Source organism: Muscardinus avellanarius, assembly GCF_963383645.1.
Source record: "Muscardinus avellanarius genome assembly, chromosome: X".
Classification (NCBI taxonomy): Eukaryota; Metazoa; Chordata; class Mammalia; order Rodentia; family Gliridae; genus Muscardinus; species Muscardinus avellanarius.
The window spans coordinates 76607511-76630461 of NC_137792.1; the positions used below are offsets into that span (position 1 = coordinate 76607511).

The following is a 22951-nucleotide window of genomic DNA, read 5'->3' on the forward strand; positions in this document are numbered from 1 at the left end:
AAGATGGTATTTTCACCACTCCCCTTTTTTTGTGGTACTGGGGATAGAACCCAGGGGCGTTCTACCTCCAGGCTATACTCCCAAACCTATTTTTTTATATTTTTAAATTTGGAAACAGGGTCTCTTAAGCCAGCGGAGGCTAGCTTTGAACCTGCACGATCCTCCTGTCTCAGCCTCCCAAGCGCAGGGATTGCAAGGGTGTACCACCACACCCAGCCACCACTCCCTTTCTATGGATGTTTAACATGCATATATTGGATTGAACAATTGAAATAGCCATTTTTGTTTGTAAAAAATACTGTGGAAGATCAGAAGCTTCATTTGATTCAATTTAATATATGCTAAATAGGATAATTAGCTGAGCAGCTGGAAAATTTTTCAAGGGTTATATGAGGTTTCTAGAGATTCCTGGAATGCAACAGGAACATACCAACACTGATGTTAGAAATTATTTCTCTGCCTCTGTTGCTTCCTATTCAAGGAAGAAAACGGCACCTAGAGGTTTGAATTCTGGTAGTCTTAATTTCCTAGCTGAAGTAAGGATTCCAATGCAAAGGATTCAAATGCAAAGTAGAGACTTGACAAAAACCCAGCTCTTTTCTTGACTAGGTTTTTCTATTTCATGAGCAAAGTGCAACTAAGGTGAAATCCATATATAAAATATCAGTATTTTGAATGTTCCACATTTTTCCTTAATGCATGTTAAAAGTAGCAATGTTTTCTGTTTTAAGGTCCTATTGCTTCCCCACTGCTAAGGAAAAAATATGAATCCAAATGGCCTCTAAGAAGTACAGATGTCTCTTCACTTAATGAATTATGTGAACATCTAACACAATTAGTTATTTCGTATATAATTTCAAGAATTTCAGCTTGCACCCAAGACAGTGGAGCAAGACCTAAATCCCTGGAAAGCCAAAATGCAGCTTCTAACAAGGTTATTGCAGTTTATTCCCATGTGTTTGAGAGTCGGTCAATACCTCTCAGACAGCTTGCTTTAAACATTTCTGACATCATTATTCAAATTCTTTTAAATGGTGACATTATAAAGGCAGATGTTAGGCATCAAATAACTTCTGGAAAAACAAAATATATTTACTGCCCAAAAGAAGCTGTAACAGACTTCAAAGATCTCTTTCAGAATCTCTTAATAGGAGTAATCCATGTTTTGTCCAACGAAATAAGAATAAATGATCCACCTGACAGCAAAGGAGGAAACAAGTCACTTTCCATGCTCACAAGCCAGAATGTGCCCATTTGCAACAAAACCAAAACTATGGAAAAACAGATAGGCCCCAGAGATTTGGAGCCATCTCCTGTTCCTGGAGTGGAACAACTCATAAAGAAAAATAAGCTAAATTCTCTGGCATGTAAATTGGGGACTCTGGTTGGTAGCCTAAAAACTCGTGAATCCAAAATAGTAGTCAATAAAATATTTAATATTGTTTTAGACTTGTTTTTGCCTGAAAAATGCCCAAATTGGGATACCGATTCTAGTAAACTAGAAATGAGAATGTATCTGTCTCCAAGAAATCGTCCAAGTCAAAACCTAGGGCTTGCTCCCAAGTCAGCTTTTCTTCTGGATGTTTTGTGTGAGAACCTTGTTGGAATGCTTCTAGAAGAATGCACATCAAGCAATTCCCTTACAAATGAGACTCTTTCTGATGACATGCCAACAGGATGTCAACTGTTCAACACATTTCAGAATGTTTGCTCGTCATTTGAAAAAAATGATATGTCAGACCTTTTGCAATATCTGGAGGAACTAGATCAAGAATCTATGGTTAGTATTATTTCTCATAGCTTGGTAAAATCTCTAATGGAAAAATTGTCACAGCAACCTCTGAGAAGTCCAGTCCTTGCAAACAAGTATGTAATGGATAGGGCAAGAGGGAGATTTCCTAGTTTACCGAAAGCAAAAAGCCCGGAATTAAAAGAATCAAGACAGGTTAAAAGTTCCGTAGGGGTCACAGGTTATGACAATGAGCCTTTAATAGGGACACTGAATAATCTCAGGGAGATTTGTCCCAAAAGACAAACCCCATTTGATAAACAATTTTCAAGGAAATCCTCTTGTCTACCTCCTCTCCAAAGACCAGTAGAGGAGGCAATGAGTGCAATAGGAGTATATTCTGCCACGTTTTTGGAAGAAATCATTGCAGGCATTTTTCTTAGCCTCTATACATCATTGTGGGCCCAAAAGGTAAATATCACTGAGGCCCAGCTCAATGAGATGAATATATTAGGTGTAAACTCTGTGGTAAATCAGCTTAATAATGCTCGAGTCACCGTTTTAAGAGATGTTGAAGAAAGGATGTATTTCCCATCACATTCTAAAGAAACTGTTAGTAAGATCGTTGATTTGGTTTATAATGATGTTTTATGGCAATATGAATTGCAAGTGGCCTGCAGTGGTCATCTGGCACCTGATATTACCTCAATAGCAGAACAGATAACTAATGGCATATTGGTAGAGATTTTAGACTACCAACTACCATTGTGCCTTTCAGAAAATCTCATACCTAGTTCATACTACCCTCTCAAAGCAGAAACTATACTGCAGAAGCTTCCTAATAACCTGGAAGAACTTAAATACCAAGTTCAACAGTTGCCAAGCTATACTACCATACTATCACACTCATTTTTAGAAGATGTTATTGGAAAGCTACTATCTCAACTCCTTCCACTATCCAGCAAGGATTCATGCTTGCAAAAGAACTATTTAATGACCTCAGACTTTAATGAGCTATCCACCTGTATAATAAATAAAGTCATGTTAGCCATTTCAAAGCATAAGATTTGGTTCACTAAATATGATCATAAACATATATATACAGAAAACCTCCAAAATATGGTAGAGTATGTTTATGATAATATCTTGCAAATGTCCGACTCTCTTGTGTCATTACAGAACAGGATAGTAAGCCAAAGCCCAATAATAGTTGACCAACTGGCCGGTCTTATTATTCAAGAGATTGTTGAAAGTCATCTTCATCCTTTTTTGTGTGAGGAGGACTTACCTCATTCAATGACTCCATTGAATGAAATATCAAATATGGTTAAAGATGTTCTTGGTGAAGTCACAGAATTGCAAAGACCCTACAAGGCCCCATCCTCACTAAGTATGAGGTTTTATCCTAATGCATTTGTAGAAGAAGTCATTGGCAGGCTTTTATCAAAGATCTTCAGTCCAAACTATAGTGCTGAGAATGAAATGGATAAAATGACCCAAATATTAGTAAACTCCATAAATAATCATTTTAACAAAGCTAAAATTTATATTCTTTGTGATGATCCAAAGCACTCCTTTCCTGCTATAGATACAGACATTGTGGATGAACTTGTGAATTTAGTTTACAAGAATGTTCTAAAACAGCACAGGCTGGCCTCTGAGGTTGATAGTAAAGAACTCAAAGACAGTGATTTTTTTGCTGAAATTATTCCAAATTTAATTGTGGAAGCTATCTCTGATTATCTTTTTTATCCACTATTTTCCGGAGACTTGTCAGCATCTTCCTGTACTACTCTAAGAGTAGATAATATTATTCAGAACATCTTTAGTGGCATCAGTAAACCTACCAAGCCAATCCGGCACTTCTCTCGATATAATACCTTACTACCATATACATTTTTAGAAGACCTAATCAAAGTGCTATTGTGTAGAATTTTTCCTTCTGCATTGTGCATGCTTCCAAATGGAGAAACTCTAGAAGATAGACTAGAAATTAATTTTGATGAAATTTTTTCAAAATTAGTCAATGATATTAGGATGAAAATTTCCCAGCATGAAATCCGGTTTTCAAAAGATGAAGAGACTGAATCTGTATATTCAGATGATGAAGCTCAGAATCTTGTTGACTCAGTATTCAGAAATATTTTGCAAAACTCTGGATCGCAAGAAGCAATTGAGCACGATATCACAAGCAGTAACCATGTTCTTATTGATAGAATAGCAGGTGTTATCATTAAAAATATCTGCCAGCATCACCTTCATCCATTCATGTGTGAAAATCCATTACCACATCCATCATGCATACACTTCAATGACGCAAGAAAGCAACAAATTTCTGCCAGGATTTACCCTTTATCCTTTTTGGAAGATATGATCTGTGGGGTTTTAAGCAAAATATTCCATAGGCTGTTAGGCATTGTGCAAACAAAAGCAATTAGAGATTCAGAAAAAGAACTTTTGGAAACAGCTGAAGAACTCATATACTTGATAACAGAAGAATTCTCAAAAGCCCAAGTTCTCATCCTAGATAATACTAAGGATCCATTGTATATGCCAACAGTAGATAGAGATGTAACCCTCAAAATTATTGACATGGTGTATAGCAAAATTGTGCAAGAATATGAAATGGAACTACCACCTGATAATTTTCTCAATGACACAATGAAATTGGCTGAGAGAATAACTAAAGTTATCCTGGCTGAAGTTCTTGATTTCCAAATTCATTCAGATTTTACAACAAAACTGCCTTTTAAATCATATTCAAATCTCAACCCTGATGTTTTGACAGAGAGAGTTTGTAATAATATTAGTAAATCAATGCTCCGAAAACAGACTTTTTCAACATATACCACCCTATTATCGCATACACATTTGGAAAAAATAGTTACCCAGGTTTTATCTCAGATATGTCCATTGGACTTCAGTGCTGAAGACCCAGAACTCTCAGAGTTGGAATTTAGTAAGATAGTTATGGGATTGGTTGACCAAATTATGTCAATAATTTCTAAACATGCAATATGCATCACTAAACATGGAAATAAAAACCAAAATGTGGTTTCAGAAAAAGATATTCAAGCTATGATAGATACCATTTACATCGATATTTCTCATTCAAATATGTACCACTCCCTTATAAGAGACAAAAAAGACATAAATAATCTACCTGTTACAAAAATAGCAAGTTATATTATAAAAGAAATATTTAACCACCATCTTCAGTCTTTTTTGCCTGGAGATAAAACGCTTCCTTCAGATACAGTTGATGAAACTTATAAACATGAAGCAAGAGATTCTAAACAAAGAGAACTGCTTTGCATTGTGAACTCAGCTGTCTTTTTGGAGGAAGTAATTTCTGAGTTTTTATGCAAAATCTTTTATGTATTCTCCCATAATATCTTTGCTGCCAAAAATCCACATAAAACAACAGTCAACATGACTAGTATTGTGACAACATTAGTAAAATCGATTGTATCAGAATTCACTGCATCAGAAATTTTAGTTGCAGACAACTTAGATGAAGATCTGTATCTTTCAGAAGGATATAAGGAAATGGTTCAAAAAACAGTCAACCTACTCTATGAAAAAATACTAGATGACTACAAATCTCTAGTTCATATATATAGGGCCATACAAAGTGATATCATAAGTTTTGGAAGACAAATATTTGATTTACTATTAGGAGAAATTTATGATTATCAGATGGAGGCATTAATTTCGGGAGAATTAACATCTTCTTACACCACCCTGAAAGATGAGAACATCATCAGAAATGTGCTTGATGCCATCAATGATGAGAGCCATACTTTGCCATTACATATCACTGTTTTGCCCCGTTCCCTTCTAGAAAATATGGTTTACAAGCTTCTTGTACATATATTCCCTTCATCTGCAACTGAAACTAAGCTAAAAGAGGAAGAGGTATCACCAGGTTCTGAGTTTGTGAATGCAGCTTCAAAATTAACTGATGAAATCATATCAGAAATTTCTGAGCACGAGATTAGACTTGCTACTGCCGAGGAGCAAGCAGAAAGTCTGCAGTTAGGGGCAATTGAGAACTTTGTGGACTCCATATGTAACAATATGAAGAAAAATAAATTTCAAGCTGAAGCACAGAAAGATGCATGTCAAAGGGGAGGGCTGTGTCTCGAGAAAATAGCTGGTTTAATTATGAAGGAAATTGTAGAGCACCATCTCCAACCATTTTTGTGTGATGATGAAACATCTGCCAGTGACTTATCTAAAAATAACTATGTCACTGAACTCTCAAAACCTGTTAAAGAAAAAATATTATCCTTACCACAGGCTTCTGTATATTCTGCTTCATTTTTGGAAGATGTTATCATTGACCTTGTTCGCAAGTTTTGTACTTTCCCAAGTATTGCTAAAAATCCTAAGGACAAAGAAGTATCAGAGAAAGAACTCATGGGCATGGCTATAAATTTTGCAAATATGCTCATAAAGGAATTTAGAAAGAGTGAGGTTAAAGTTCTAGCAAATGCTGAAGAAACATTTTTGTGTCCACCAATAGATAAAGAGACAGTTGATAAAGTATCTGATTCTGTGTATAAACAAGCCATGGAAATATATGGACCTAACAGTGTTCAGAAAAATGATGGAAGTAATGTTGTTATAGAGATGATTGCAGCTTTAGCTAACAATGCAATCTCTGCTTTTAAAATTCAGCCACTCTTTTCAGGAGACTGGTCTTCTGCCTTTTCATTCTTAGATGAGGATAACATCATCCAAAGAGTTAAACACCTGCCGTATAACATCTTTCCAAAACTAAGCAGTTGTTTCCAGGAGAACCCATTTTTCCCACCAGATCAACCATCTACCTCAGGCCTGGAAAACAAAATAAAAAATTTGAAAGCATGGAGATTTGATGAAAAAGAGGATTTCACAACGGAAAGGACATTAATAAAAAAAGGCAGGATCCCCAAGCCAATATGTACTACCATAACCAATATTATGCAGAGCAAAGTAACTACCTTAGAATCAGAATTAGATGGAAGCACAGCACAAAAAGGGGATAAAAAACATAGTTCCGGTAGCAAAGATAATGAGAAGGCATCAAAAGTGACTTCTCCAACAACCAATGTGAAGAGTAAAGATACTCTGGGTCCTGCGCTTAGAAAGGATGAAATCAAGAAGAAAGACAGTTTATCTAAAAAAGATGAAAAGGGACAAGATGATGAGTTATACCAACATTTTTCTCTAGCTACTAATGACATGAAAAATAGTATGTCAGAACTAGATTTTAAAATAGATAATGAGGATGTACCTTTTGAGTTACCATCTCCAAAGTCCAAGGTGAAAAAGAAGGGGAGACATTTGCCAGCTTACATAGTCACAGATGACAAACAAATTTTGCATTCTAATAATGCCCAAAATGTTACTGAAATCATCTGCAGCAAAGTTACAAAAATGTCTTTTAAAGGACCAAGAGATAATTCAAAGTCCCAAAGTCCTATAGATGATAAAGTAACATATGTAACCCAGGAGGAGGGCAAGGATTTGGTACAACCTGTTTTAACAACTTCAGCTAGCCAAAATGTTCCTGCTTCCAGTGAAGAGAATGAAAAATGTGAAGATAAGGAGATCGCAAATAAACCAATCACTCCTCCAGGCCCACCAGGAAAAATCCCTGGGATTTTGTCTGCCAACATTTTAGAGGATGTTATCTCTGAAATAGTTAACAAATTGATTTTTTCATCCCCACCAGACATTGATGATGAATGTCAAAATGTAACCAATGACATAAATCCAGATGAGCTCTATGAAACAGCCATGAAACTGATTGATTCTCTGATGAAGGAGTTTTCAGATACTCAATTTAAAATATTAAATGCAGATCAGCGAAATCAGTCCTTTCTATCTACAGATAAAGGTTCAGCAGCTCAGAAAGTATCTATCAAGCAGAAAGAAACATCTGTAGATAAAGCACCATCTGAGATAAAAATGATAATTATAGATAAAATACCATCCATGCATAGAATATCACCTGTAACTAACAAACCTCCTTCAGATCATGACCCTTCAATGGCTCAAGCAGCAACAATTGATAAAACATTGGTCACTAAAGTTGTTCATTCCTCTGTATGCAATATTTTGCAGGAATATAGATCTCAAGACTGCCTCTATAAGGACATAAATAGTAACAGTGAAATTTTAGCAAAAAGACTAGCTAATGCAGTAATAGAAGAACTTGTACAGCATCAGCTAAATGTACTACTTTCCAACGAGGTTCAGACTTCCATATGTTTGCCTCTAGAATCAAAGGAGTTTATAAGAAAGATCGAAAGGGTGGCCCAAACAGCCTGCAAACAATGTCAAACAGCTTGGCCATATATCATCATTCTGCCTCATGAATTTTTAGAGAGTGTAATTTCTTCTCTCCTGTTAAAAGTTTTCTCAAACACTACCCCAGAAATCCCTGAGACTAATTTGCACACTGAACTGGATTTTCTTCAAATGAAGTTAGTAAATATAATTATGTCGGAGATCTCCAAAGACGATCATATAATTGTACAGTACATAGAATCCTTACACCCTAACGATGATGAACTTATTCAGTTAGTGGCTCAGACTATTTATAATAATCTCTTGATGCAATTTGAATGCCAAGAAAATATACAAAATTGTGTCACCAGTGGTTGCAAAATATTCTCAGAAACCATAGTTGATTTAGTTGTGCGTGAAGTGGCTGGAAATCAGCTGCAAACCTATTTTTCTGGGGAGCTAACACCATATCAGTGTACAGAAGTTGACAGTGTTGTTGAAAATATCCTTAAAAGTGTTACCCAAACCACCGAGGTTCCCCAGCCTCTACCGCCACAGCCTTACAAACTACCTATTAACATAATAGAAGAAATTGCTGCCAATTTTTTGTCAAAGCTTTTATCTATGTTTCCACAAGTGGATATGGAACCAGAATCAACTCCAAATGCTGATATGCAAAAAATAACCTCAAAAATATTAAACTCATTTCAAGAATATATGTCTAAAAATCAGATTAAAATTGTGCCACAGACCAAAGAATCATGTACTATTTCTTTAGCAGATAGTGCAACTATTGAAAAAGTTGTTACGTCTGTTTACAACACTGTTTTGAAGCATTCCGGTTCACATATTGCAATGTATAAAGATTTAATGGGCAATAGCAATGTCCTCTCTGACATAATAGGACTTTTAATGGTGAAGGAAATTTCCAATTCCAACTTTCATACTCAAGTGGAAGAAGAGCCATCAAGTTCGGAGTTAGTTCTGGAAGCTGTGAAAATTTTGGAAAAGGTGGTTATGATTATTGACAACCTTAGGTCAAAGGAAAAGCTTTCATCTAAAAAAGATGTTGTGTTAGACGCCACACTTTTAGAGGAAATGTTGGCTTTGTTCTTGGCTAGACTAGTGAAGTTACCAAGTACCTTAGGCAAAGATGCTAAACAGCTATCAAAGCCTGAATTAAATAAAATTGCATCTCATTTGACAAAATCAGTAATAGCTGAAATCTCCAGAAACAACATCAGTATTGTAGCTGCTAATCCTGATGAAAATGTAAGTCCAGAAAGCAAGGAAATTATTTCTCATATTGTTGATTCTATGTATAATTATGTACTACAACAATGTGGAACACATGAAGAACTTTATTTTGATATGAAAAGCACAAATTTCTTCTTCCCTAAAAAGGTGGCTTCTTTGATTGTTAGCAAAATTTTAAACTATCCACTAGAAACAATTAGCTCAAAAGATTTACATGCTAATCTCTTTGGTGATCTGGATATCGGTCGAATCGTTGAAAGGGCACATGAGCATGCTGCTAAGATGGAGCGTAGGCTAGAGAAAAAAGAGTCAGGTCAAGATTTAACTGAATACAAACTTCCAGTTAAAATAATTCCTCACCATGGAAAACATCCAATCAATATTGATCCAGACATTGTTGCAGAACACTTAGGAGTTATTTCTATCAAAACACAGTCTCTTGAAACACTGCAAATGGAGTGTTTAGCTAGAACCGGACATAGCATAGAATCACTGAGAACTGCATCAGTGAGTGGAATGAGTCACTACTCAGATTCATCTACTGCTGTAAAGAGGAAGAAGGAAAGACGGGTTTCACTGGACAAGGCTGGACGACTGAATATGAAGCCATTTGAGGTGAGTGTAAAAGGTAGTGGTAAAAAGAAATTAATATCTGCTAACACCTGGTTGCCCTTCTGTGACTTCCTTCCTTGGGTAGAAATATGTGGGATGCCTTTGTAAAATATGGTCAGTTTTCTCCTGCCCAGCCACTACAACTGAGTACTCTTGATTCATGTAGGACAGTGTTCTGCCTTCTCAGACTTATTTCATTAACTCTATGGCTTTGTGTATAGGTGTTAAGCTAGTTTTCATTAGCCAGTGGGACAAGTATCATTTCTTGAAGAATTAGAATATTAGGAAAATAACCTTTTACAGCAAACTAGACCAAGGAGTCTATAGTCCTCATCTGGAAACTCAGAAGAAATACAATCTTTTACAATTCCCAAAGTCCTTTTTGATGGACATACATTATTATAGTAATATAGGAGTGCAGAGGGGCCAGTTAAAATATCAGCTAACTCAGACTCTACTAGACATTCAAGTCCACAAACTTAAAGATTCACAGTAGTTTTGTTTTTATTTAGCAGCATACATCAACGAACACTAGACTACAAGATCTTTAGATTTCCCTCTTCTTATTTCACTTTCATCACATGAGGCTTTACCCAGAGATGGACTTACAATGATCCAGTGTTTTTTTTTTTTATGGCTATACCAAAAAATTTTTTTTTTACTTTTTTATTGGTGCATTATATTCATACATCATATTGGGGTAAAAAACTTCTGTGTGCATACATGTACACATCACTGATTTAACCCCTACTCAATTCCCACCCCATTCCCTCCCCGTCCCTCCTTCCCTTGCTCGGCTTAGTGGTTGACTTCCATATGTTTAAGTACATTGTGTGTTTTAGAGATTTTCCTTCTTCCCCCCTCCCATCCCCTCATTTAGGTTGTCTTGTTTACTCCTCTATAGGATTTCCTTTTTCATCTAGAGTTCCTCCTATAACCCATTTCGCCTTTTTATTTTTTTTAAAGGTTTTTTTTTTTTTTTTGCGGGTCTGGGGATGGAACCCAGGGGCATTCTACCTCCGAGTTACACCCCCTGCCCTATTTTTTTAATTCTTTATTTTGAAACCGGGTCTCACTGAGTTGCAAGGGGCCTCACTAAGTAGCTGAGGCTGTCCACGAACCGCGATCCTCCAGGTCTCAGCCTCCCAAATGCTGGGATTACAAGCGTGCGCCACCACGCCCGGCCTCCATTTCGCCTTTTTAACCCACATTTTTATTCCATGCTTTTTTTTAATACCAAAGCAATTTGCATTGATGGCATGCTTTCATACTAAGGATGACTTTAAAACTAAAAAGAGTTCTATAAAATCAACCTGCCTGGAGCATAGCTTAGGATCATGTTTTCCTTAGCATTATTTTCAAGCCCACTAAACTAAGTTTCATAGTGTATACATTGATGAGTATTTTTTCAGTCCCGTTTATGGATCTTGTTATGAGATAGGACACTAATGGAATCTCCTTGATTCTTAGTTTCCTGGACCCGATGAAGGTCTCTAGGTATCCAGCTCTAAGATGTCCTTTTCTCTCTGGCTTTTCAAATTTACATTAGCATTTTCTAGATAGTCTTCACTTAGAGGTAAGTAATTCCTTGGATACAGATCTATGGGAATGAGCTACTCAGAGTCAGTGCTTAATCATTTGCAGAAATATCTATCACAGTTCTTATGCTTGGTTAACTGTTCTCTTCACTTACACCCTTTATTAGTACTTTATATCTTTATTGCTCAGAGAAAGTGGAAAGAAGACATTAAATTTAAATCAACTACCCTCGCCACTTTTAATGGGAGAGAAAAAGCTCTCTTAAGTAAAGTAAAGACACAGGCATCTCAGCTATGATTGGTGCTTTGCAGTGATAGGAATGTTCAAACATCCTCAACATGGGGGAGGAAGGTGCAGAAAGAATAGTAGATGAATTTAGAAAACAGACAATTTGCAGGCTACTGCTCATTCTGGAACTCACCATCAGGGCTTCAGCTGAGTTTTCAGATACCAAAATTTCCCAACACACTAGAAACATGCATATTAAACGTTCATATGGTGACACTTTCCAAAGCCATTGAGAATTATTTAAAAGAATTTAAACCACAGTTCCCCTCCATTAGCACAGATAATCAAAATGACCATTTTCATTTCTTACAGAAGTTCCTCTTTCATTTGTTTTGTACAAAAGACACTTTTTAGAGTAGCATTTATCTGAAAAACTGGTTTACAGTGTTACAAAGAGATGTCAAGATCTAAGACTAACAACTAATTTAATGAGACTATGTCATCATAAAAGGCTATAGAAATAGGGAAATTCATTTATTTAATTATAATTGCCTTTTCCTTGAGCTGTCTTTAATGTAAAATGGAAAGTGCAATTTGTGTAGGTAGGTAAGGAGAAATGAAGCTGTGTACTTTGAAACTTCCTTTGGAAAATATATTCAAAATGGGTAGAATGGTGAGGAATCAACCTTCAAAGGCCTTCACAGTTTGACTCCTTAAAAAATCCAAGTAAGCCAATACCTTGTCTTTTTTCATGAAAACATCCATATTTAGATTGCTGTATGATTTGTTCCATACTGAGAAGCTCAGAAAAACATAACTATGTCTGTTACAAAACTTTCAAGGTAAATGATGAAAACAGAATGTAATTAAGCTATTTGTGCAGTTTTCATTTCTTGGCGAGTATAAAGTAAACTTCGAAGCAAAAGAAAGTATCTCAGTTTCTCCTCTTTGGATTGAAACAATATCAAAAGGAAAAATATATATTTACTCATATTAATCATATATATGAATAAGTAAATATTGATTAATGAGTTCATTTTTTCATTTAAGTGTATCAGTAATGTGTAAGTAAATAGTATTTGAAGACATATCATTTACCAAGTTGAAACTAGAAACCATATAAAATTATCTCATTACATTTGAATAGAAAAAATGACTGTAATATTCATTGTCTCTTCAATTCCAGACAGCAAGTAGGAATTCTTTTCAGGACTTGACAAAACCTGACATAACTAAAGTGGAGCTTTTAAAAGATGTCCACAATAAAAAAGATCTTATCATTCGATTGGTAGCTCATGATATTGACCATAAAGTGTCAGAAACTATGGTGGAAGAGAACTTAACTTCTGATGAAGATGAAGTCATTTTACAAGAGTTTGTTAAAGAAGACTTTCCAGAAGGTCCATTCGAAGACCAAGTAGAAGATGACATAAAGCCTCTCGCAAAGGAAGTGGCTTTCCCCAAGCCACCATCAAGGAAGAGCAGTCTGAAAAAAATTCTATCATTTAGCAAGTGCTGTCAATCTGAATCCAGTACTTCCACAAGTACTACCAAAACAATGCCATCTCAGTGGACAGAATCTAATAAGACTAGTATAAAAAGAATTGTTTCTGAGATTTATGTGCCTACTTTGAAATCTTCAAACAACACAACCTCTTCCCTTTGGGAGAAAAAGACACCACCTAGCGTAAGTGAGACTATTAGTGATGGGGTTTCTGTTTCATAAAAGTAGTAAGCAATGTTCCTTGGATAGGAAGAAAAGGGTACTAACTAGATTCAGTCAGTCCCCTCCACTCTGATAATATTTGTAGTAAATGGCTAACAAAAAAATAGGAGCCTATTAAGAGAAAAACAAACCATGAGTGGAGTCCTAAGTTAGAAACACAGGCAAAACAGAAAAAGAGAGCCAGTTAGGTGAAATGCAAACTAATTGTTTTAAATGATAGATTCTGTCCTTTCTTGTATACTTGCTGGTAAATGCTCAAGTTTGGTGCACAGAAAATTCACACTAGGGGCCAGGAACAGAAGATGGGCTGGGGGAAGTGAAAATCGATTCATGCAAATTCAGCTTAGCTGGGTTACAAGCCTGGTCTGCCATTTATTACAGATGTAACCTTAGGACAAATTATTTAGCCACCTTCTTTCCCTTAAAAACTACTTTGCCAATTTGTTGAAACACAGCATGTTAGTCAAACCATGTTCGTTTCTCCTGAAATCAACCTGTGAGCCCCACAATCATTTTACACCCAGCTCCTATCCCTGGTTCCTTATCTCATTAGTGATATTCTGGGCCCCACTACCTATTGAGTTGGCCCTCCTCAAAAATTTGTGTCATACCATATATTTGGAGACTACATAAGATTGAAATTTTAAGATTTAAAATTTTCTGGTGAGATCATTTCCCAGATTAACTCAGAAGCTGCAGTAAATCAGACAAAACAATACACAGAGAAATAAGTAACTCTGGCCAATAAGAAGCTGCTTATTGGGAAGCCAAACACATTGTGCCTGGTTAGAAATGCTAGCTATATAGATAACCAATGAAATGATAACGTATATTTTACTTAATTTATCATAATCCTTACTTCGTGTAATACTCTACTTGTACTTTTCCAGATGGAAGAAATGAGATCTTCTACAGAACCAGTAGAATTTTTCATGCACAGAATCATGAGTTCATCCTCATACAATGAAGAGGATTTGCCTTCATATTCTAGGTACAGTCAGTTAAAGCAACATGAGTTGGCTAAGAAAATACAAGTCTGAGCCAGGCGTGGTGGCGCACGCTTGTAATCCCCGCGCTTGGGAGGCAGAGACAGGAGGATCGCGCAGGTTCGAAGCCAGCCGCGCGCGCTGGCTTAGGAGACCCTGTTTCCAAATAAAAATGTAAAAATAGGTCTGGGAGTGTAGCCCAGAAGTAGAAGGGCTTCCAGGAACCCCAGTACCACAAAAAAAAAGAAAAGAAAAGAAAATACAAGTCTGAAATAAAAACGATGCTCATGAGAAAAATAGGTATCTTGAGACTAGCTATGAGGAAGCCAGTGCATAGCTCCTCAATCTTTCCTTTCTCTCTCTCTTCCTGGTTCCCACTGTGATTCCTTCCTGGACCTTCCCATCCTTTCTCTCCTATTCAGATTTATCTTACCTGTAATTCCTTCTCCTGAAACTTGCTTTTAAACATAGTGATCCAGTCAATGTAGTTATATTAGGTCTTTCTGTGTGTGTATGGTACTGGGGATTTAACACATGGGCATTCTACCTGTAAACTACACTCCAGCCCTATGTTTATATTTTTTATTTTTAAACGGAATCTCTAAGTTGCTGATACTGACCTCAAACCTGCAATCCTCCTGTCTATGCCTTCCAGGTACTGGGAGTATAGGTATGTGTCACCAGGCCCAGTTTAAATTAGGTCTTTAATGTGTTAAATTCGAGCCTGGGAGACAGGCACTGTGATAACAGTCCCTGCATTAATAGCTTAACCAGAGGAATCCCACTTAGTTTTCTTAAGTTCCTAAATGCACAAGTGTGACACTGGCAATCAAAGGAATCCCAAGAATGAAGGAGAGGTTGTAAGCATTAAGAGAAGAATTATCAAAAGCAACAACATTTGAGTCAAGCCTCTAAGGATGGATAAGATGTTATTAGGACCATCCAAGTTGGGAAAGCCTACAAGAATAAAGGCTGAACTAGGAAATATTTGCAGGTGACAAGGAGGATCAAAGTACACTATAGACTTGAATTCTATCACTGTTTCCTAAAATGGCCATACCATGTCTAAAATTTTTCTTACACTTATAAAAAATCACAAAGTGGGAAGGGTAGCACCTTACATCATGGGAGACACTGAGTATAAAGAGAAAGATAGATCTGGTTGTTCCTGTATTCTTTTCTACTTGGTACTCTGAAAATAAGGCTTCTTTTTTGCCTAATGCCCCTTTAGGACATTTACTATTGCCCCACTATTGACTCTATCTCCTATCATGATGGTTTTAAGATAAAAGATTAATCATGGAGGCAACCCTTAATTATATCGATAGAGAAGAGAAGGTGGCATAATATAAGACCAAAGAAAAGTCAATGTAGCAATCATTTTCACATGATTTTAAAATTCAAAGACACAACCATTCCAGGATTATTTCTATATAAATGATGACTTTGACAGATGTTCTTTTGCTTAACCATCATTCCTTCCTGTATTAAATAGGCAATTAAATTTCTTTTATCTTTTATTTTTAGTAGTGATGATGATCGTCCTCCAGATCCAAGTGCCAAAATAACAGAAGGTGGGATTGATTTTTTTTTTCTAATTTAAGATAGATGGTATTAGCCGGACATAGTGGCACATGCTTGTTATCCCAGCATTCGGGAGGATGAGACAGGAGGATCACTGTCTACTTACAGGGGTCCTTTGCAACTCAGTGAGACCCTGTTTCAAAATAAAGAATAAAAAATCAGTCTAGGCTTGCAGCTCGGAGGTCGATGGCCCTGGGTTCCATCCCCAGTATGGCAAAAAAAAAAAAAACTAAACTAGATGGTATTTAAAATGAGACTTTGTTGATTGTATTGATGGACTTTCCTGTTGTCAAACCTGAAGTTACTACTGGGTTTTCCCAGTAGGTTGACCTGCTTTGGGGACAGGTGTACTGGGTCAGTTAACTAGTAAACATGAATCAACTAATCTGTTTTTCTGAATCACTACTAAGATTCATTAATGAGTTAAGTGGTTCATTAATGATTAATTACAGAGTATATGGTGTGATGTTACGAGTTAACATTTACCACACTCTTATAGGAACTATCCAGGAAATAAGATTTATCACATTGGTAATTTATATGGGACCCTGAGCCCATGCTACTAAGATTTAATCATCTCTTTTAAGAGTGTGGCTTTGCTTAGCCCTGCTAAAATATGTAAAGAAGCTTTTATAGCTAAAGATTAAACTTTAATTTACTTGCTTACATTAAAATTGAGTGAGGATGGATTCCACTTTATTTTTATCTCTTTTAGAACTGACTTGATAAAATATTTGAATTGAGCATTTGGTCCTCTGTTGAAAACCTCAGCATCAATGTGGTTCTAAGAAGGACAGCAATGGACTAGATGTAGGAATGTCATATTTACTGAAAACATTGCCTGAAACTCAAATCATAGGGTTGAGAAGACATTGACTCTTTCTAGCCTGCAACCCACTCAAGGAGTCATGCAAAAAAACGGTATCCTCTCCACCCAGAGGTGGAAATGACATTCACTAAAAGAGGAACCATGAACAAGCATGCCAGAATTCCATGAGCATGTCAGAGTCTGGAGGTATTATATCATGGTGTGTTTCCGGCCTTGTGGAATAAAGAGCTGTTACAGCCCCAAAGTAGCCATCTAGTACAACTCCCTCGTTTTGGAGATGAGAAAATGAGGTTCAGGGTGAGATGTTGCCCAGTGTTACACAGTGAAAGTAAAAATCCTAAGCCTTCTAAAACCTGAATTCCATGTCAACATTTTTTTCTACTTCACTGCTTAGCTAAGTCACACTTAGTTCCTATGGCACTTGGTAGTATCAATCACACCTGCACCATCTATTCATGCACTTGTCAAATATTCACTAAGCATTTCCATGTGCTGGACACTGTTCTAAGTAGTAGGGATGTAGCTGTGAATTAAACAAAAAGTCCTTGCCTCCATGGAACTTGCCTTCTGACTTGGGAGTATGTGGGGTACGTAAACACAAAAACTTTAGATAGAAACCAGTACTTCCCGTTCTTACCTAGGGTAAAAGCTAATGCCTTTACAATGACTTCCAAGGCCCTAGGAGGTTTAGATACCACTCCCCTTCCCTATGACCTCTCTGACCACTCTCTTTTTTTTGTAGTAATGAAGATTAAACACAGAGGTAGTCTACTTCGGAGTTGCACCCCCAGCCCTATTTTGAAACAGAGTATCACTGACCACTTCATTAAATTGCTGGGGCTGGCTGTGAGCCTACCATCCTCTGTTTTCTTTTTTTATTACAGAATTATAGTTTATTTTGATGAATGTTATAATGATATTTTTAAATCTTTTTATTGGTGCACTGTATTCATACATCATAATGGGATAAAAAAAAATCTTGTGTAAACATACATGCACACATCGCCCAGTTAGCTCCTACCCATCCCCACACCCTTCCCTCCCCATCCCTTCTTCCCATGCTTGGCTTAGTGCTTGACATCTAATATTATAGCAATTTATCCAATATTAACAATGATAATCTTACATAAAAGATTCATTTGTCTGATATCAAACTTTTGATCACTTAGGGATAGCATTTCAGTATTTTTTGCTTTCTTTCTTACCAGGAGATATTTTTTTCTTTTTTTTAAGGTAAAACTATTGTACATTTCTTTTTCAGAAAAAAACTATCCTAACATAAAATATGAACTCTAAATACCCAAAACAATCTCAAAAAGAACAAAGCTAGAAGATGTACATTTTCTGATTTCAAACCTTATAGAGCTACAATAATTGAAACAGTGTAGTACTGCTATAAAGGCAGATATATAAACCAGTGGAGTAAAACAAAAAGCCTAGACACAAATTCTTCCATATATGGTCAAGTTATTTTTGACAAAGTTTCCAAGAACATTTGGTGAAGGAAATAATCTTTTCACTAAATATTGTTGAAAAATAATAATTACATGAAAAAGAATAAAATTGGACCCTTACCTAACACCATATACAAATATTAACTCAAAATAGATAAAAGACCTAAATGTAAATCTTAAGACTATAAACTTTTAGAAGAAAACCTGGGTCAGAACACTTCACAACATTGAAATTGGCAGTGATTTCTTGGATATGATTTCAAAGGCACAGGCAACAAAAGAATAAACAAACTTCCTAAAAAATAAAAAATATTGTACATCCAAAGACAATGTAAACAGAGTTAAAAGTTACTGATAGAATGGGATAAAATATTTCCAAATGCTATATCTGAAGGTATATTAATATTCCAAATAGAGATCCTAAATCTTAGCAGCAATAAAAGCAAACAATACAATTTAGAAATAGGTAAAAGACTGAAATAAATAATGAATCTCCAAAGATTTTCATCCTCTGTTTTCAACCTCCCGAGTACTTGGATTACAGGCATGCTTCACCATGCCTGGCTAACCACCTCTCTTGATCACTCCACTCCAGCCACACTGACCTCAGAAATGCCAGCTATTCTTCTTTATGGGAGCCTTGGCATTGCCAGGCTGCCTGCAATATTGTTCCCCCAGATATCTGGCCAGCTGACACCTCAACCCTTTGGATTAGTGCTCCAAAATCATCTTCTAAGTGAAAGCCTTGCAGCCTCTTTAAAACTGTGTGCATAGCTGCACAATTCACCATAGCCAAACTATGGAACCAGCCAAGATGTCCATCAACAGATGAATGGATTACAAAACTGTGGGGATATGTACACAATGGAATTTTACTCAGCCATTTAAAAAACTCAATTACATCATTTTCAGGGAAATGGATGGAACTGGAGGACATTATGCTAAGTGAGATTAGTCAGTCACAAAAAAGAAGAAATCAGATGCTTTCCCTAATATGTGAGAGGGAGAAATGGGTCATAGGAGGAACTCTAGATGAGAAAGGAAATCCTATAGAGGAGCAAACAAGACAACCTAAAGGAGAAGAAAGGAGGGGGGAAGAGGGAAATCTATAAAACACACAATGTACTTAAACATGTCGAAGTCAACCACTAAGCCAAGCAAGGGAAGGAAGGACGGGGAGGGAATGGGATGGGAATTGGGTAGGGGTTAAATCAGTGATGTGTACATGTATGGACACACAAGTTTTTTTACTACAATATATATGATGTATGAATATAATGCACCAATAAAAAATAAAAAAAATAAAAATAAACTGTTGCAAGACCCTCAACAACTTAATGCCTCTGGATTTAAGTCTTAGCATCACAAAGAAAAAGAAAGGAAAAAATAAAACTAAAACCTCACTACCACCCAATACTCCCATTCTATTTCCCTGCTTTAATTTTTCTCCCTAGCACTTATACTATCTTATATACTGGTGTGTGTGTGTGTGTGTGTGTGTGACTGAAGATTAAACCCAGGGCATTCTACCTCTGAGCTACAGCCCAGCCCATTTTATTTCCTTTTATTTCAAAACAGAGTCTCACTAAGTTGCTGAGTTCCTCACTAAATTGCTGAAGCTGTCATTGAACCTGTAATCCTCCTGTCTCAGCCTCCCAAGTACTGAGATTACAGGGATGCACCACCACACTGGCTAGACTGTATATTTTGATTATGTATATTTTGTTTATCTACCTCCCTCCCCTAGAATGTTAGCTCCATGAAGGCAAGGATTTTTCTCCATTCACTGTGTCCTCACATGCCAGAAAAAAAGGCACATAGAAGGTACTCATTAAGTTATTGTAGAACTAAGACAGGCATGGTGGCACATGCTTGTAATCCCAGCATTGGGGAAGCTGAGACAGAAGGATCCTGGCCCGAGGACAGCCTCGGCTACTACTTAGTGAGGCCTTTTGCAACTCAGTGAGATGCTGTTTCAAAAATAAAGAATAAAAAATAGGGCTGGTGGTATAGACCGGAGGTAGAATGTCTCTGGGTTCTATCCCCAGTAGCACTAAATAAATAAATACCAAAGGGTTGGAGGGGTTTTTCAAAATACTTCACAGCTTAATGTTTCATCTTACAGATGAGCAAAGTGGCTCAGACTTGAGTGGTGGTGCAAACACACGTGACTCATTGCAGAGCCTGCCACTCTTTGTATGCTGGCACATGTTCCTTCCACATCTCATTCCATTTCCAGAATCTGATAATGCTGAGACCTGTGCCCCAAATTCTGGAGACCTCACCTCTTTTAGCTTTTTCAAGTTTACATGATGTCTATGATTCTTTGATGGAAATATTGAGATTGTTTTTGTTCAAATAATTTACAAGTGTCTTAGAAATAACCATTTTTAATATTGATTTTCCATCACAGAAAGTCTTACAGATCTAGATCCGGAGAAGTCAAAAAGTATCAAGGTAAGTATTTTTCACTGGCCCAAATTGTGAAGCAGTGGGGACCTAGAGAAAACACGAGTTGTCAAAGTCAAATAAGGGATGGCTGTGTTCTCTGCGGGGTCATGGGAAGCACTCCTGTGTTGACCTTTGCTGTGCACAAATCTCTCCCAGCTACAACCCACTCCTGACACTTAAAAATTCTTTCATCAAAGTCCTCATCTTTGGGTTATGACCTTGTCCTTCTCTATGTGTACATAGTAAGCTACAGGTGCCCCTTAGCCCTTTGGTATGGTTGCACTCATTAGTGCTGTACCTGCAGCCTTTGTTAAAAAAAAAAAGCAAAAGACAGTGAGTCCCCTGCCATTCCCAAGTAACCCTGGTGAGAAGCTTAGTGGCAATAGAGGTGCTTCTGGTAGGATGGAACACTGCCCAAGGGAAATTATAATGGATTCTGGCCACTTCCCGACGTCCCTGAGAGCTCATTCTTTATAGAGAGCTTCCCTAAGGTTAGGCCAAACCTTCAGTATGATCCTAAGACACCTCTTTCCTGGGTCCACTCTCCAGGAAATCTGCCACTAGGCAGAAGCTACAGATTCCCCTGTCTTGTATCACCTTGCTTTCCTTTTGGTGAAGTTCACCTTAACCCCACCCCCGGTGTGTGAACACATACAAGCCATAAAATTTCCCCTCATTTCTCATTGGTAAATAGTAATATTTATAAGACAGCCTCAGATTTCACATAGAGACCACAGTTTGCAAGTAAAATTTTAGAGGAGAGGGAGAATCTTCAGTCTGGTAGCCTACTGAAAGGCCAATCCTTTTGCGGAGTTGATGTACCGAACTCCTTTGCTAATTGTCCCTCTCATTTGCTGTTTTTTTAACTATTTTTAAAGATATGCTCCACTGAGATACTCAGTATCCTTTATTGAGTAGCACAGAAACTGCTATTGGTATTTAACTTCAGGGAAATGGTAGTCTCTGTATGTGTTCACTAGCATCAGACACAGAAAAAGACAACATGTTTCTCTTATGTGGTTTTACGCTGTACTTGAGCTACCCATTCCTTTCCCTCTCCCATTACCTGTAACTCTCTCTACTTCAGCCACACTGGCCTTTTTGCTGGTTTCCTAACATGCCATGCCTGTTCCCACTTCAGGGACTTTGTACTTGTTCTTCCTTTACCAGAAACTTCCTATCCCCAGATAGCTGTGCAGGTTGCTCCCTCATCTCCTTCCACCCTTTGCCCAAGTCACCTTCTCAGTGAGGCCTTCCTTAAGCTCCCCAAGTGAAAATAAACACGTAGTAGTAAATGAAACTGACAAAAATCCTGCACTTATCCTCTGTGCATTTACTTGAGTATTTATAAGCTTCATGAGGGCAAAGGCTTTTGGTGCTGCCTTCATAACCATATCCCTAACACTTAATATAGTGATTGACATTGGTAGGAGGAGCTCAACAAATATTTGTTAAACTAATCCATTAGCCTCCCAGTCAAGGTTATTCCCTCCATCAGGAGATCCTAAACACCTCTCCCCAGGAATTTGATGGATAGGCATGCTTAGGAACCAACACACAAAACACAAGGTCTCAGCCCTGGCTGCACATCAGAACCATATGGCAAACTTTGAAAATGACTGATGCCCAACTCCCACCCTACAGGTTCCAATTTGGTTGGTCTGGGATATACTGACCGTAGGAGTTTTAAAAGCTCCCCAGTACTTGGCATGATGTTGCATGCCTATAATTCCCATACTTGGGAGGCTGACACAGAAGGATGGCAGGTTCAAAAATAGCTTCAAAAATATACATATATAAAATTTTAAAGCCAGGTGTGGTGGCACACGCTTGTAATTCCAGCCTTCGGAAGGCTGAGACCGGAGGATCGTGGTTCGCGGACATCCTCAGCTACTTAGTGAGGCCCTCTGCAACTCAGTGAGACCCGGTTTCAAAATAAAGAATAAAAAATAGGGCAGGGGGTGTATCTTGAAGGCTGAATGCCCCTTGGTTCCATCCCCAAACCCACAAAAAAATTTTTTTAAGGGCTGGGGAGCCGGGCATGGTGGCCCACGCGTGTAATCCCAGCATTTGGGAGGCTAAGACAAGAGGATCACAGTTCGCAGACAGCCTCAGCTACTTGGTGGGGCCCTTTGCAACTCAGTAAGACCCTGTTTCAAAATAAAGAATAAAAAATAGGGCTGGGGTGTAGCTTGAAGTTAGAATGCCCCTGGGTTCCATCCATTCCGCAAAAAAAAAAAAAAAAGAGCTGGGGATATAGCTCAGATATAGAACACC

General features: G+C 37.3%; 1 protein-coding gene across 1 annotated transcript in view; it reads left to right on the forward strand.

Annotated features, from left to right (window-relative positions):
• LOC308278955 (fibrous sheath-interacting protein 2-like) overlaps positions 1 to 22951 on the forward strand; it is a gene marked incomplete at both ends in the record, with an annotated part of 89062 nt that overhangs the window by 60340 nt on the left and 5771 nt on the right. Inside the window, 5 exons of the mRNA XM_080718941.1 lie at positions 732 to 9880; positions 12831 to 13331; positions 14261 to 14361; positions 15884 to 15930; positions 20637 to 20680. Of these exons, the coding sequence (XP_080575067.1) occupies positions 732 to 9880; positions 12831 to 13331; positions 14261 to 14361; positions 15884 to 15930; positions 20637 to 20680 (9842 nt within the window). The remainder of the gene's footprint in view (positions 1 to 731; positions 9881 to 12830; positions 13332 to 14260; positions 14362 to 15883; positions 15931 to 20636; positions 20681 to 22951) is intronic.